Here is a 17,485-nt window from a genome sequence, read left to right as displayed (position 1 = left end):
CGATTGTCTTCTGCATGACACCAGATAGCAGGATTATAAATCATTACTCTTCCACAATTGTATAGTCAAGAGGCTTTATTGTTATTTCAACCGTATCAACCATTTTAACTAGCTAGTACAGTACACAGTGAAACGAAATAACTTTACTCCAGGACCATTATGCTACATAAAACAACCCATAACTACATGAGACTACACATTACTACACAAAGTTCACATGCAAACATGTGCAAATAGCACAAGACAGTACGATAACTACTAAAACAGGACAATAGGCACAGTAAGAGACAGAGCAGCACTGACCAGTACACAGTTCTTGTGTGAAAATGTCAGATATAGCAGGTAGTGCAAAAGAATAATATAATAAAAATGCTGCGAATGTAAACAAAACATACTATGATGTAGTATTCAGCAGATACACAGTATAAATTGTATAATTGTAAAACCATTCTATTCAAGTGATCACGAGTACTATAATACAATAGTAGTTGATTGTATCATGTCATTATACATACACTGATCAGCTGTAACATTAGGCAGATCTTGTGGGGTGTTCCCGGTATGCAGTGGTTAGTACCTACCAAAAGTGGTCCAAGGAAGGACAACCGGTGAACCGGCGACAGGGTCATGGGCGCCCTCACTGAGCATCAGAACTGGACCATGGAGCAATGGAAGAAAGTGGCCTGATCTGATGAATCATGTTTTCTTTTACATAATGTGGATGGTCAGGTGCGTGTGTGTGTGTGTGTCACTTACTTGGGGAAGAGATGGCACCAGGATGCACTATGGGAAGAAGACAAGCCGGCAGAAGCAATGTGATGCTCTGGGCAATGTTCTGCTGGGAAACTTTGGGTCCTGGCATTCATGTGGATGTTACTTTAACACGTACCACCTACCTAAACATTGCTGCAGACCAAGTACACCCCTTCATGGCAACAGTATTCTCTAATGTCAGTGGGCTCTTTCGGCAGGATAATGAGCCCTGCCACACTGCAAAAATATTTCAGGAATGGTTTGAGGAACATGACAAAGAATTCAAGGTGTTGACTTGGCCTCCCAATTCCCCAGACCTCAATCCAATTGAGCATCTGTGGGATGTGCCGCACAAACAAGTCCGATCCATGGAGGCCCCGCCTCGCAACTTACAGGACTTAAAGGATCTGATGCTAACATCTTAGTGCCAGATACCACAGCACACCTTCAGAGGTCTTGTGGAGTCTATAAATATTTCTCTGCTTTCCTTTACTTTACTACTATTACTCTACCTGGTTAGATAGTAAATTACATTTCCTTGTGTTAGTACTTCTGCTCTGTGCAATGACAATAACCTTGAATCTAATCTAATCTAAATTTGTTCTCCACCCGAGAAAAAAGCATTAGCAAGCAGCTGGATAGTGTTATACAAACTAATGTATATATGAATATATAAACAATGGCAAGCAGACACCCTGGATGACTCACTCTTGTCCGTATATAGGAGTATGAAATACAAATAAAACAAGTAGAACTACTTGTTTTGTTGTCGATGCGGATGCCTCCACCACCAATAAGTCGTGTGTTTGTGTGTGTGTGTGTTTGTATCAACTACTGTATATATATATATATATATATATATATATGTGTGTGTGTGTGTGTGTGTGTGTGTGTGTGTGTATACATACATGCATAAATAGACAGAAAGATAGATAGACTCTGACTGCACAGGGACCCCTGGGGGTTCTCAGACCCCACTTTGATCTTTAATAATAATAAAATATTATGGTGGTGAAATCTAGGACATTGAATATGTTTATCATCTACAAAATGTCGGACAATGGAAATTAGTTAATTAAACGCTGACATGCACGTAGTCAAAACCCAACGCAGAGGGAGTTGAAGGTTATAGCCTGTTTCGTGCGTAGAAAAATATTCCGACTCGTTCATGTGCAGGAATCGATTCTGCCGATTCACCTAAAAGATCCGATTGTGTTTAAAAGGTTCAGCTCGTGAATCGCTGCTCATCACGCCTTGCTCACGGGGCTGCTGTGAGGTTTACCACCATGTAGGCTGGTGTCGCTTACGAAACCCAAAGCACTCAGAGACACCAGCAGAGTCGACGCGGGATGCGAAGATGGCGAGGCTCCTCGGCCGCGTGCTGCTGCTGTCGGTGCGGCTCGCGGTGAAGCTCCGCGCCGCGGGCTACTGGGCGCTTATCTACGGATGCTGCGGCCTGTGCGCGCTCCTGGCGCTGCTCCGCCTCTGCTGGAACGTGCTCATGAGGCCGACCGCGACCTTCCGGTGGACTGTGCGCGAGACCCCGCCGCCCTGCCTCAACGACACGTCCTTGGGAACGCACTGCTACGTCAGGATCAAGGTGAGCGCGCGGGAGTTTCAGGGACGCGGCAGGAAACCAAACACACACCTTTAGTTTCTCCTTCGCTCTAGTTTTAGTGTTTTCCGTTCATTCCCGCACCTGATTCAACTCATTAACAGACACTTGAGGTGGTATGGATGTGTTAGAAAAATGGAGCACTAAAGCAAGTTAAGGCCGTGACATAACCTGGGCATTGTGTCCTTTAGGTAAAACAGATGGTGTAGGAACAGCATCACCCAAAACACTCCTCCACATGTGAGGCCTCTGTGTACCAATAATTCTGTAATTCCTTCCCAGTTACAGTCCCGGAGATTTACTGCTCAGAAGTTTAATGTTTTTTTCCTCTTTTCCTCTCATTTACTGCACAGGATCCATCTCATCAGTGCAGTGTCAAGCTCTTTGTTTTCACACCATCTGTGATAGAACATTCAGTCATCCATTCCTTTTCATTAACTGCTTTGTTCTGGTCAGGGTCACGGTGGACCTGGAGCCTAGCCCGGGAACACTGGGTGTGATGCGGGAATACACCTCCACTCCATCCAGTCCACGCATTCACCTAGAGGCAGTTTAGCTTAACCCATTCACCTACCAGCATGTTTTTGAGAGGTGGGAGGAAACCCACATGGACACAGGGAGCACATGCAGTAATTCGAGCCCAGGGATCCTGCAGCTGTGAGATACCAGCGCTAAGCTGCCCCTGTGATAGATCAGAGAAAACTTTAACAAGGTGTGTTCCCAGAACTTGAACTGAGAAAACACATGATTGGACATGATTTATGTTAGAAGAGGGAATCCCTGCACAGCAGCTGTGGCCCTCCAGGCCCTCTAGCAAAGAGGGATCAGTATGTTTCTACTCACATTTCTGTAGTGCTCCTGCAGAGCGGTGCTGAAGGCAGGACAGCTCATGTCTACATATGAGCACTGTTTGGAAATGTTTCTATGCTGACATACCCACTAAACCTGGTTATGAACTGATGAGTTGAATTCTGCAGTTAGCCCTGAAACAGCTGTTGGTTTTAGGTTTTGTAATTTAACAAATTTAAGAGAATAGCTAATCTGTTAGGAATAGGAATCTATTTATCTATACTGTTGGACAAGATTTTGGTCAACACCTGGTGATTCATTAGTACATTTCTTATCACACTTTAATCACTATTAGAATCACATATAGAAAGGTTCAGAATGGCAATTAAGTAAGGAACAATACCTGAATCTTTGTATTTGAAACCGTATTAACTGGCCACTCTGAGATCCTAATAGGAGTCTAAATTAAAGGCAGGTGAACTTGGAGGGTAAATTATTTATTAGGCTAATTATGCCTATAAATAAGACTCATAGACAGTGCATCATGCATCATGATCAAGCTATATGGGTTTCTAGATTGCTTTAAGTAAAATAAAAAGGTGCAAACATTTCTTAAATCTATACCATCTTTACTTTATTCCCACTGCCAAATATGCTGAAATATAGGGTGTCAAAAACTTTTGACAAGTAGTCCTTGAATATACAGTATGCTGTTCAAAAGCCTGTTGTTGTTAAATCTGTGCTATTCACACACAGATGTGCTGAATTATGGTGTTATAAAACACTTTGCTGATAATAGAAAACACCAAAGTAAGCAAATCACCATTCAGGTGGCTTGGTGTCAATGAGCTCGTAACTATTCCCCTGGAAGTCAATAAAACATATGGTATTGATAATTTCTGAAGCTGGTGTACAGGAAACTATAAAACTCTTTATAGCTCTATAAAATAGGTAGCGTGTGTGAGCTAGATAGTTTGAGAATGAGCTTGACATTAGCCTCTGAGATAGAGGGCATGGTATGCTCTTCATTAATTCAAATGTGATCGATTGTTTTGTGGTTCCAGGAGTCTGGCCTCAGATTTCACTACGTAGCTGCGGGCGAGCGGGGAAAACCACTCATGCTGTTTCTGCACGGATTCCCCGAGTTCTGGTGAGACGTTAAAGCATCAGTGATGCATACTGATATAGGTTATAGACATTTTTCTTGTTTTTTTTTCTTTGTAAAGGAAGAAAACCAGTGAAACCACACAGCACAACTCAGTGGTACAGTGATACTGATTTCAAACCATTCTGATATAGGTAGTGCATGTAGCTGGCTTTTCATGTCGGCACTTTTCCGTTCACTCTTTTCAGCCAAATACAAACACGTAGCATTAAGTAACATTTCCTGATTGTGAGGCATATGGCATTATGCCTGTTATTACATAAAGATGCAGCATATGGAGCACAGTGCAGATGGATATTATAAATAACCAGTTTATAACCAAGTCAGAGAGATGTTTTCTGTTTGCCAGTTGGTACGACATTTACGCACAATTTCTCTCCAGATGTTTTTCTTCCTGCTGACATGTACGTATGCTGATAAATGCCAGTAACCCTCAAATTACCGTGTGTGTGCATGACATAGTTGATTTACATTTAGTGATGCAACAAAACTCCGTAAAGGGTAAAGCTGACAGCAAGTAGCTTATGCCAGGTATATGATTCGAAGCCTATTTATAGTGATTCTCATTAGTTAGTCTCATTATATGTAAATTTACACAACCTAAGGAGCTTTGGGTAGGATATCATTTTTTTTCTGAATGAACTGGATTTTCACAAATACCACATTGCTTCTGCGAACAGTTTTCAAGACCAAATACTCTTACCAATAATGATAAACCAAGACATGTTTGTTGTCTGAAATTTGTACTTGGTGTAAAGGGCAAGTTGTAGGTAACAAGTCAAAGAAGATTATAGCTTTCATTAAATTACACATTCTCCTTAAAAAGTGTCAAGTCATATATTTCTATAGTACCTCTCAATCACATGTTTATATAATCAGTTATACAATATACTGCAGTACACACAGTACTGGTATTCCTTTTGGGAGGAGGCTGCCTAGGTAGGGAACATGTTTGGGCAGTGTTTGTGCTCCCGAGATGAAATATGTCCCATTCAAAAGAAAGCCAAATGACTGCTTCATTCCAGTCCTTACATTGGATAAAATGGTCATTCAGGTGGATGACAGTGCCATGAAAGTCTGAAAGACATAATATTATAATAATATTGTAAACTTGAATAAAAAGATAGGCAAGTATCCTAATATGAATTTTTAATATTGGCAAATGGCACAGTTTTACAGATGCAGTCCAGGATGTTGAGCTGAGTACAGAGCAGTGTCTCATTAATGTGGCACTGGCTCCTTTCTGCTCCACTGGCCAATCTGCTGCTCCAGAATCAGACGTGAACGTTTGGGGTCAGGCTGGGAGAGGTGAAGGACGATTCTCCTGCATTCTCTCCTGCTCCACTTTCAGAAAGTTCAAAGCAGTACCTTCAATATACTGCAATACTCACAGCTCTGAGAGTTCTGACTGAGTGTGTGTGTGTGTGTGTGTGTGTGTGTGTGTGTGTGTGTAGGCCCATTAAATTTTAAAGCTCATTTATATTCTAACAGATTGGGATCCTGTGCTGGGAGGCTCTACTGAATCTGAGTCATCAGAATTACAGCCAGGATTCTGCCTTCTGCCCTACACACACACACACACACACACACACACTCAGAACTCTCAGAGAAACACTCTTTCTCTGAGTCTGCAACCCTTCTCCTCAGATATCTTTAATTAGGAATTGTGCCTGCATGATGAGTAAACTGATGTTAGGCACAAATCGAAGTATCTCAAACTTTAAAGGTGACCTCACCATAGGTAGAACATTTTTATTCTGATTGAGCTACAATTATTAACAGATTATTAGGTTGCATGTAGACAAAGCTACTGATATCAGTGCAGATTAAGGGTGGGCATCAAGACAAAAATCAAGTATCATCACGATACAAAGACAAGTTTAATTAAGTTTGATTATTTATTTAATGTATACAAAAATTAATTATTTAACACTGAATAGGAGGAGGGAAAAATTCTGCAATTTTTAGCATTTTGTAGATTGGAGATTCCGTTTAAGTTTAATATCAAAACATTTACATTTACAAAAATGTTATAAAATGGTATAAAAATAACTGGAAGCAGACAAGTGAACTATGACATAATTCATCAAGATATGGATATTATATCATCATATTGGCTGTCTCTAGTGTAAATGCATTATACTTGGACACATTATAATTAATAAGTAATTAATAATTTTAAATTAATATAAAACATTATAATTAATAATTATTTTGTCCAAATTATTTTGCCCCGATTTAAATTGAACACTAAAAGTGATTTTATTCTAACATTTCTGGGCTTTAGGTTCTTGGCTCAATTTCTGTAATGAATGAAATCTTTTGTATAGCGTGATGTTCAGTATCGTTAAGTATCTGTGAACCGAAGAGGAAGATTAAAACCATAATGACCAGGCAGTCGTATAATCTGATGATTTCATTCCCTAAGCAGCGTATGTGATTTCCCCATCAGGTTCTCATGGAGGCACCAGCTGAGAGAGTTTAAGAGTGAGTTCCGTGTGGTGGCTGTGGACATGAGAGGCTATGGCGAATCTGACCTGCCTCCCTCCACCGAGTGCTACCGGCTTGACTACCTCGTCACCGACATCAAGGACATTGTAGAGTATCTGGGTAAGAGGCATGAGCTCTGCTTTATCTCACTCTCTTATTTCTGTTTTTAATCCAAACAGCTTTGAGGAGCAGAGGAGCTGATAAAGTCTGCTGTGGTGGTAAATGGTAATTTAGTGATAAGCAGTGCTGTCTGCATTAATGCGCTCTTTAGCTCACATGACCTTCACCATACAGGGGAGTATCAGCAGTGAGTATCAGCATATAATCTGCAGGATTTAACTAGTTTTTACATGGATTAGAGTAGAGTTTCTCTTTAGTGCTCACCTCTCCATCATAAAACTGTGACTGTAAAGGAACTACATTGAAAGTAAAAAAACACATTAAAACACATAGTATAACAAATACTGTTGGTTAGGTTAGCTAGCTCTATCAGGTAGTGCTGATCACTGTCTAGCACTGGTGTTTACATGATATCCATTTTTAACATTATTTAAAATACAGTCCTTTGGCTCCAGCTCTTCCCTGTACATGCTCCCGTTTCAGCTTTGTTTTGCATTTATAATAATGGATTTACTTATGATTACCATGTCTGTTTGTGTTTTGAACCTTGCTATGGAGCTTAAATATGATTAATGAATCTACATCAGTGGAGCGTCTCAGCACATACAGAAGGGTGACAAATGAAAGGAAAAAATTGCATACATGTTTTCAGTCTACTTGTCTCCTTAGAGGGAAGAGTCACTGCAAATCGATACAGGTTCTTCTGACTGAACATCTTACCAATTATCAAACTTTTCTATCTTGAAGGGGGAGGTCTCCTCCAGGGTGCTTTCCCCGCCATCCATAGGACACGAGCGCTCAGTGAATGGTTTGATGAATATGAAAATACTGTAAATCATATGCCTTCACAGTCACCAGATCTCAACTCAATTAAACAGGTAGTACTTCAGTAATGCAGTAAAAAGGACATAGTACAACCATAGTACCTAAAACTACTGTAGAACTCCTAGTAATACTGCAGTTGTACTTCACTGAACTGCAGTTTTACTGTAGTTGTTTTTCCAAGGTTAGCGATACACATGCACAGGCACACTGTATCCTTGCAGACACAAGCACACATTTAGGATATGTCTGTCCTCACTGTTTACTACAATCCTCGTGGTAGACACATTATCATTTATATTTTATTCTCTATTATTACTCTGTTATTATTTATTATAATTATCATTTTTTTACATGCCAGAAGCAGCAGGCAAGACTTAGTGATTTTAACATGACAAATAGATATAATGAAAACAATACAGAGAATATATGGTTTATTGTTGATTAGCTAAATGGAGGCATTTGAGAAAAACCAAGCAGACTACACATAAGCTGTCTATTTAAAGGCAGCATGCTAGTAATACATCAGCTAATACATCTTTAACTTTAGCTTAGATCCCTATCTAGATTAATACTCATAAAATGTGATGGAAATTAACCATAAAAGCCAGAATAGCTAAACTTCAAGGGAACTAGCAAGCGCTACAGATGGCAAACCTAGCCACAGGATGAATCCTAAATGCCTTCCTACTGACCACATAGTTCACTCCAGAGGATGTAGAAGCCTTTGTTATATCCTGTGTAGTGCACAGAATTGCCAATAATGACATTATACACAGCTTAGTTCTTTCCAACGAAAGTATTAAGGTGACATGCTAATGCTGTTTCTCGCTAATGATGTTCCCCTACAGCAGTGTTTCCCAGTGCTAAAGTCTGTCTGCTCTGCACTGTTTACTGATTTTCATGCTCTAACACAATTAGTTCAGTTAATGAAGGACATGTTAATTAGTCAACAAGCTGAACCAGGTGTGTAAGCAGAAAGGAAAACACAGAAATGCAGAATGTGATGTTACTTCAGCGCACAGCCTAGCAAACACCAACACAGACTAGTGAACGATGACATTACGGGCTCTGCTCTGCGTTTTTTCTAATGAGCACGAAATCTAATTCACACTCTGACAGATATTATGGACAGCGTGAAATGAAAGTGGGTGTTGTTTTTCGGTCTGAAATAAACAAGTTGATGTTAGCAGCAGTTCTGTTTTCTTCATCATTTATTTTCACTTCCACCTGTACACACACACACACACACACACACACACACACATACCTGCCATCATGAGAAACTCCAGGTGTTGTTTATACTGGATATTTATTATATATGATAATAAATGGGATGAAAAAATATTTTAACATGAAGTAAATGTAACAGTTGTATTGTTATAAAATCTCAGCAGAAGACTTTGGGCATTACTATGGAGTAGGGTGGATAAATGTGATAAATGTCAGCCAAATAGCCAATGTGGCGTAGAGTAGCTTTCTTGTCACTCTAGCCATATGCAAGTAAATACCAGAATGAAAAAGTGCTTTCCAAGGCTTCAGTGCCATATTATTATAAAAAAAAATGAGAACAATGTGGTACAATCACCAGTCAACATTAGGAAAATTTATAGTGCCAATAGGCAAGATACACAACAATAAATGCACGCTGAGCATGTAGACCATATACAAAAATACAATAAATCCAACACAACAGTTGTAACAGCTACAGGCTTTGCAGTGTGGAATTGCAGTGCTGATCCTCTAGCACTGTTCAAATGGTGCCAGTCTCTCAGAGTTCAAGGAAGGCATGCATCAGGGCTCTTCTCTGTTCTGGCGCCTAGCTGGTGGAATGAACTTCCCCTGGATGTCCAAACAGCTGAGTCACTGGCAGTCTTCAAACGACGACTAAAGACCCACCTCTTCAAGGAGTACTTGAATTAGCACTTTATTTTAAAACAGTGCTTATTTTAAAACAAACAATAAAGTGTTCATTTTAAAGCACTTTATTTTTCAAAGCACTGCTGTAAGTCGCTCTGGTCGAGGGCGTTTTCCAAATGCCATAAATGTAAATTTACACCGATCAGATATAACATTAAAACCACTGGCAGGTGAAGTGAATAACATTGATTTTCAAGGGGTGGGATATATTAGGCAGCAAGTGAACAGTCAGTTCTCGAAGTTGATATGGGCAAGCGTAAGGATCTGAGCAACTTTGACAAGGGCCAAAGGTCAGTGTCTTTCAGCAGGATAATGCACCCTGCCACACTGCAAAAATTGTTCAGGAATGGTTTGAGGAACACGACAAAGAGCTCAAGGTGTTGCCTCCAAATTCTCCAGCATCTGTGGGATGTGTTGGACAAACAAATCAGATCCATGGAGACCCCACCTTGTAACTTACAGGACTTAAAGGATCTGCTGCTAACATCTTGGTGCCAGATACCACAGCACACCTTCAGAGGTCTTGTGGAGTCTATGCCTCAACGGGTCAGAGCTGTTTTGGCAGCACAAGGGGGACCTACAGTATTTTAGGCAGGTGGTTTTAATGTTATGGCTGATTGGTGAAAATGTAAACATACAACATTCAGTACACATCAGCACCAAAACTAGTAGCATAGAAGTAATTTTCCAAGTTTTACATTCCCCGAGTGATACGCGTAAAGCGTTTATTGAGGTAATACTGGTATTGGTGGTCAGTGCATAATCACATTCCTGAGGGAGAAAGGTGGCTGGCAGGGAGTTTGTTATTGAAGGTCCTGACAGCTTGTGGAATCTGATATGGAATCTGGTGGACATTGCCTGGATACTTCAGCATCGTCTACTAGAGGCAGAGGGACAAAGAAATTAATGGTGAGGTTAGCCTTTATACTGGTGGCTTTACTGAGGCAGCACTTGTAATAAATAGATGTGAGGTGTTGAATGTGAAGGAATTATTCTTCATGAAATGGACACTCTTAGAGGGACAGCACCCTCACTACTCCACTGCAACATCACATCCTGTCCCATCACTTTGAGTAGGAAAACCAAACGTGTGTGATGTGTTGAAAGATGATCGCACCGTTTCGCTTCAGTAACTCTTAACACTACTACCTATGTGAAGAAACATTCAGCTCAGGCCATGCAAATCACGTTTAGACACACGTGAGTGCAAACGCAAACACTCATCAGTCTCCTATGTGAATCTCCCTTAGGATACAACAGATGTTTCCTGGTGGGCCATGACTGGGGTGGCATCATTGCGTGGCTTTTTGCTATTCATTATCCCGAGATGGTGGTGAAACTGGTCGTGCTGAACAGCCCTCATCCGTGTGTGTTCGCTGGTAAGCTATCTAACTTACTATCTTGTTCATCTGCCTAAAAGTTCCCATCGAGTCACACTAACCCCAAAGGCTCTATACTCATTATTGAACGCATTAGCATGATTATCATCATTGAAACTGAGGGATTATTGCTAGATCGTGAGCATGATGCTGTCTCTTCTGAGTGGCTTTTCCATCTGTTTCCTGTTGTTTTGCCTAGAGGAGGACATGAAGGAGGTAATTACTGAGAAATTCAGGTGAAGATAATGAAGATTATGTGATCTGTATGATGGAAATGTTGCAAACTTTGCATTCCATTTGGAAATCAGCCGCTTTTGGCAGCGTTTTCACATTTTGAAATGAAGACTGTTCTCATTTCTTATTTCTCATTTTCACAGCATCTATCCTTTTTAACAAAGGCAGTCCCACAATTCTGTTTACCCTTACTATTTTGCAGCAACTCTTATCCAGTGAACCGATTCATGAAGTGAAATGATGCTGTCTTCAATTTTGCCCGTAATAAGGAACCGTAAGACCTGCCTTGTCTTATGCTGCTTTCCGAATAGGATATAGCACTTATCTCAGGAGTGTAATTGTTTTCCCAGAATTGCAGCCTGCTTTCTCTGCCCACTCAGAGATCTCTTTGCCCCTCTTTTTTTGCCAGCTGGTTTTATCTGTACCATGTATCTTCTGCTTAATGCTGATTCCTGTGCTTTAACACCCTTCTCTTCTCAATTCTCTTTTCCTTTTCTCTTTTGTCCTCTCCCCAGATTATGCTCTTCGCCACCCCAGTCAGATGCTCAAATCCAGTTACTTCTTTTTCTTCCAGCTCCCACGCTTCCCAGAGCTTATGCTTTCCATCAACGACTTTAAGGTGGACCTGCTTTACCTTCTGTTTGTCTGTGTGTGTCTGTGTGTGTGTGTCTGTGTGTGTGTGTGTGTGTGCATGTTGCAGGTGTGGCTGTTTAGTATTGAATTAAATATAGATTAAGTGAAATAGTATTAGGTCAATACACATTTATTCCTGCTGGTCCTTGGCCTACATGCATAGTATGTTATGACATATGAAAAAGGCTGGTTTACTCACTCCCAGGCCTGCAGATGCATTTTGTACATGTTGCAAATGACACTGGTTTATTAGCTAACAGCCCGGTCACTCCAGGTGCCTAATCTGATGTGCAGACCCAAAATACTGAGATAGAAATACTCAAGTAAAATCAGCCATGATTGGGAAGGAAGAACTGGTGAACAGCCCATCTATCTATATTACAGTGTGCTATAATGGCGTGACTAGTAATAGAACATTATTATTGTCAACACTTGAGCTACAACAATATGTGAGTATTAAAATGTAATAAAATATGAAGTTAAACAATTAACAATTAATTTCTATAGCTAAAAGTGAAAGGTAGTAGTAAAGTGGTAGTAGGAGTGTTTGAATTCTATGTTCTCTCCCTCTTTATCTGTCTTTCTGTTCTGTATGATGTGGAGCAGGAATCTCTTTCAAGACTTACCACCATTCTCAATGTATCAGCTCATTTCACAGAAACCTATTTCTTGGAGTCAGCTTTCATTGCCATCCATATATTTCCAAACGCACTGGACACAACATCATAAAACTGTAATGCAGGTGTTTTGTAACACATTTACATTATGTTGCATTTCTGCATTTGACAGTGCTTTTTATTAACTTACAAGCGAGACAGAATCCAAATCAAATACATTGATGTTAAAGAGCTGATATTGTGCTAGAATTGTGAAAGATTAAGTTTCAAAGAACTGACGAGAAACAAGTGTAGGAAGATATGTGAAAGGTATGAAAGGAAGGATGGATGGATGGATGGATAGATAGATAGACAGAGTAAGTAGGTGGGTATGAAGGGTAGGATATGGTAGGGTGGCTAGGTAAATATGTATGGTAGGGTAGGGCAAGTAAGTAGATATGGTAGGGTAGACAAGAGTGGGGAGATAGGGTAGGGTAGGGTGAGTAGGGTAGGCTGAGTAAGTGGGTAGGCAGGGTAGGGTGGGTAGATAGGTATGTATGATAGGGTGGGTAGGTGGGGTGGGTAGGTAGGTATGCACGGTAGGGAAGGGTGAGTAGGTAGGGTGGATAGGTAGAGTAGGGTAGGTACTGTATTTGGTAAGGTGGGTAAATAGGTAGGGTAGGATGAGTAGGTAAGTGAGTAGGTAGAGTAGGTAAGTAGGTTAGGGTGGATAGGGTAGGTAGGCAGATGTTTTCATATGATCAGGGTTATTTATCTTCATGGTGTATATGTGCAGGCGCTGAAGAGTTTGTTCACAAGCCGGAGCACTGGGATCGGGCTTAAGGGCCGTTGGCTGACAGCAGAAGAACTTGAGGCCTACCTGTATGCCCTGTCCCAGCCCGGAGCACTCGTGGCTGCCCTCAACTACTACAGAAATGTCTTCAGGTAACACACACACACACACAGACACACACATATAATGTTTTTAACAATAAATAAAAGAAACTGAGCAAAAAGCAGACATTTATTAGTGAACAATAGCAACAGCGCAGGGTTAATCTTCTCTGGTGCTGCGTAAACACAGATGTAATTCTTGCTCTTAAATCATCTTGTTTCAGGTCTTTTCCTTTTACAAGACTTCGTATCTTCATAGATCTCAGCTTTTCCACTGCTGTGGTGTGTTATTGTGTGACAGTTAAAGTTGAGATAGTGCTGCCCTCTTGTGTCAAATATGAATTCTACTTATGATTCACGTCTGTTCCTGTTTATCTGCATTACATTAAAATAGGATACACAGTTCAAACACACAGTTCAGTCACTGTAAACTTTTCCTTTTAATGTATCTATCAACCTCACCAATATCACACTATCATTTTATTTGTCCGTTAGCAGGTGCTATGACTTAAACAGCAGAGCAATGCATGTTATATGCATGTTGTATGTTATACTTTCTAGACTATGCAAATTTCCATGTGAAGGTTCTATATTAAACATTGAGGATGTGTTGTGAGCATGTGAGAGGTGCATGCATGACTGATTCCTCCATCTGCTCCTCTGCTCACGGCTATGTGTGTATGTGTGTGAGTGTATATGGGGAAGGTGACAGAATTGCAGAGTGCTGTGATAATTGCATAAGTGCTTAGAAGAAAATGCATGTACACTTGTGCATAGCCAAGTGTGACAGCCAAAGTCTTCAGAAGAACTGTGACAGGTTCTCCAAGAGGCAAGGAAAACTTCCACTGATTTCCTTATAAAAATACAGAGCAGTGTACCTTAGAGAACTGATGGCGATTTATAGACCAAGTGTTTTCACACAAATTATTAATTTGATATAATTACTGTTAACTGCACTTTATAGTCACTTTTCCTTTCATTATTTTTTGAAGAAATCTCTTCTTTTCAGATTTTTATTATCTAGTTTGCTTTCACTTGCTAGGTTGCTTAGATTCAGAGAATGTTTGAGCAAAAACCACAGAGTTCTGGTAAAAGCTGTGTGGAAGTGACATAAGCTTGGTAATTGAAGAACCCCTAAGAGTGCTAGACAAAAACCCTCTCACAAACTAGAGGTGTGTATCAGGACTGTGATCCTATGGAACCCACCAGAAAATCAAGGAAGTGGGCGATTTATACTCTCATGCGGACAGGAGTGGGCTGGATTGGTCAGAATTCCTTCAGGAGCAGGTGGGAGTGGGATTAATAAAACTGTCCCACGCACACCTTTAACCCCAACCATGATGATAGGAAGCCTTTCACGATTTCTGCCAAAGAATCTTATTGAGGGAATATACAGCAGAGTTGAGGGCCCTGTGTAAATAAATATACTTCTTTGTTAACTAGCAAGCTAAATAATCAGTGTTCTTGTTAGCTGGCTAAAAAGTAATCAGCTGATAAATGATGCACTTTGAGGGCTTGGAGACAGATACTATATGTGTTTGTGTGATGAGAGACATATTAAATGTGCATCTGTATGAGCACACAGTAGAATTTAGGTTACCATGTATATTACTCATTACTCATTACTCAGTGTGTATGACAGTACGGTTTGTTTATATGTGTTTTTATTCAGCATATGTGGCCGTGTGTCTGCCTGCATTTGCAGTTTCCTCCCTCTCAATCAGAGCGAGGTGCGCTCGCCAGTGCTGCTCCTGTGGGGTGAAAGGGATGCTTTCCTCGAGCAGGACATGGCCGAGGCCTGTCGCCTCTACATCCGTAACCACTTCCGCCTGAACATCATCTCCGGCGCAAGTCACTGGCTCCAGCAGGACCAGCCTGATATCGTCAACACACTCATATGGACGTTCCTTAAAGAGGGAGAGGGACGGAAAAACTACAGGAACTGAGTCTTTAAAGAAAGGGGCCTTGTTTCACCCTATGCCTCGGCCCGCACACCTTCTAATTAATGCAAGCATCCTGTTTAAATTCAGCACATCTTGGATGTTAGTAAAACACAAATACGAAGCCTAGAGGTGAATAAAAAGAAAAGCACATTTTATTAGGAGAGGTTAAATAGAGAGTAGAGTGTCTGGTTGATGTTTCTCAAATTTTTTGCACATGACATTCGCCTTAAACTTTGTTGGTGACAACATTTGTGTGTGGCAAAAGTCTGCTCGTGAGTGAGTTGTATTGTGTGGTGCCTTTTTTGACCTGAACTTGTACCGTGTTGCGACATTAAAAATGTGCCGTGTGTGTTGAGTTTGATCTGTGGGATCGCTACGCTGTAATCCAGACAAATCTTTCAAGACCCCTAGAATCGCTCAACCTCTTTCAGGTAGTGTTGTCTTAATGAATAAATATTGTTCTTCTCCTTTTTTGTATTTTTTAAAGATACTTGGCTCAGATATTTGAGAATGTGGTTATTTTGATCCTTCTGTATGATAAAATGAAAGTGATGTTTAGATATTGTACACTTTTTTTATCTCTTCCTACACGCTGCATATAAGAACGTCACTAAACCAGCTCTGCGCCATTTTGGTTTTATAAGCAAATAAATGATAACTCAAACACTGTGTACACGCTCTTTTGTCTGTACGGGGGTCTTTTTCATGTGACCAATCAAATAAGCTGCCAGCGTTTAAATGCTGGGAGAGCAATTGAACATTGCGGAGTTAAGTGACCATGACCAACGACAGTAAATTGGTATCAGCGTAGCAGAAGTAACTTCTGAAATGTGGAACTAATGTGCCAAAATTGGGAAATGTGATAAATAGGTGTAAAAAATGAATGTACAATTAATTTTAACATGAATTGCTCAGTCTATGTACACTCATAGTACTTACTAACACTATACTAACACTATACTCATACTGGGTAGGTCCTCACTTTGCTCTCAAAACAGACTCAATTCTTTGGCACAGATTCCACAAGATGCTGGAAAAATTCCTTTGAGATTCTGGTCCATGTTGACATGATTGCATCATGCAGTTCCTGCAGATTTTTCACGTGCACTTTCGTGCTGTGAATCTCCCGTTCTACCGTATCCCAAAGGTGTTCTATTGGATTCAGATCCGGTGACTAGGGAAGGCCGCTGAAGAGCACTGCAGTCACTGTCATGTTCATGAATCCAGTTTGAGATGACAGTGAATCCAGTTTGCTTTGTGACATATTGTATTATCATGCTAGAAGTAGCCATTAGAAGATGGCTAAATTGTGGCCATGAAGGGATGCACATGGTCAGCAACAATACTCAAATAGTCTGTGGCATTCAAGCAATGATTGATTGGTATTAACGGGCCCAAAGTGTGCCAAGAAAACGTTCCCCACTCCATTACACCACCTCCATCATCCTGGACTGTTGACATGGCAGGTTGGGTCCATGGATTCATGCTGCTGATGCCAAATTCTGACCCTACCAACTGTGAGCCTCAGCAGAATTTCAGATTCATCAGACCAGGCTACGTTTTTCCAGTCTTCTTCTGGTGAGCCTGTGCCCACTGCAGCCTCAGCGTTCTGTTCTTGTCTGACAGAATTGGACCCTGACATGGTTTTCTAGCCCATCAGCATCAGGATTCGATGTGTTGTGCATTCTCAGATGCTTTTCTGCTCACCACAATTGTACAGGGTGGTTATCTGAGTTACTGTAGCCTTTCTTTCAGCTCAAACCAGTCTGGCCATTCTCCATTGACCTCTCTCATCAACAAGGTGTTCTCCATTGGCCATTCTCCATTGACCTCTCTCATCAGCAAGGCATTTCAGTCCACAGAACTGCCGCTCACTGGATGTTTTTTCTTTATTGCACCATTCTGAGTAAACTCTAGAGACTGTTATGTTTGAAAATCTCAGGAGATGAGCAGTTATAGTAATACTCAAACCAGCCCATCTGGCACAAACAATCATCCCATGGTCAAAATCACTGAGATCATATTTTTTCTCCCATTCTGATGTTTGATGTGAACATTATCCAAAGCTGCTGGCCTGTATGTGCATGATATTATGCATTGCACTGCTGCCACATGATTGGCTGATTAGATAA

At 40.7% G+C, this 17,485-nt stretch overlaps 1 protein-coding gene across 2 annotated transcripts; it reads left to right on the top strand.

The window, feature by feature from the left end:
- The first annotated feature begins 1,954 nt into the window (after positions 1-1,954).
- Positions 1,955-16,017, top strand: ephx4 (epoxide hydrolase 4). 2 transcript variants are annotated; one of them, XM_034310162.2, is made up of 7 exons: positions 1,955-2,353; positions 4,222-4,307; positions 6,775-6,932; positions 10,925-11,053; positions 11,803-11,906; positions 13,313-13,461; positions 15,083-16,017. In XM_034310162.2, the coding sequence occupies exons 1-7, from the start codon at positions 2,111-2,113 to the stop codon at positions 15,354-15,356; spliced, it is 1,143 nt and encodes a 380-aa protein (XP_034166053.1). In that variant the 5' UTR covers positions 1,955-2,110; the 3' UTR covers positions 15,357-16,017. The 2 variants fall into 2 exon arrangements, with proteins under 2 accessions (XP_034166053.1, XP_026773584.1); XM_026917783.3 differs by having other exon boundaries at positions 1,957-2,353; positions 15,116-16,017.
- Positions 16,018-17,485: the final 1,468 nt, after the last annotated feature.

Source organism: Pangasianodon hypophthalmus, chromosome 2 (genome assembly GCF_027358585.1).
Source record: "Pangasianodon hypophthalmus isolate fPanHyp1 chromosome 2, fPanHyp1.pri, whole genome shotgun sequence".
Classification (NCBI taxonomy): Eukaryota; Metazoa; Chordata; class Actinopteri; order Siluriformes; family Pangasiidae; genus Pangasianodon; species Pangasianodon hypophthalmus.
Note: the sequence above shows the minus strand (reverse complement) of the source record. Positions and strands in the feature narration are given on the sequence as shown.

Excerpts from the sequence above, each read along its gene's own strand:
- ephx4 (XM_034310162.2), top strand. The coding sequence starts at position 2,111 with ATGGCGAGGCTCCTCGGCCGCGTGCTGCTGCTGTCGGTGCGGCTCGCG. Across the intron at positions 6,933-10,924 it reads GGACATTGTAGAGTATCTGG|GATACAACAGATGTTTCCTG; the intron begins GTAAGAGGCATG and ends AATCTCCCTTAG. Across the intron at positions 13,462-15,082 it reads TACTACAGAAATGTCTTCAG|CATATGTGGCCGTGTGTCTG; the intron begins GTAACACACACA and ends GTTTTTATTCAG.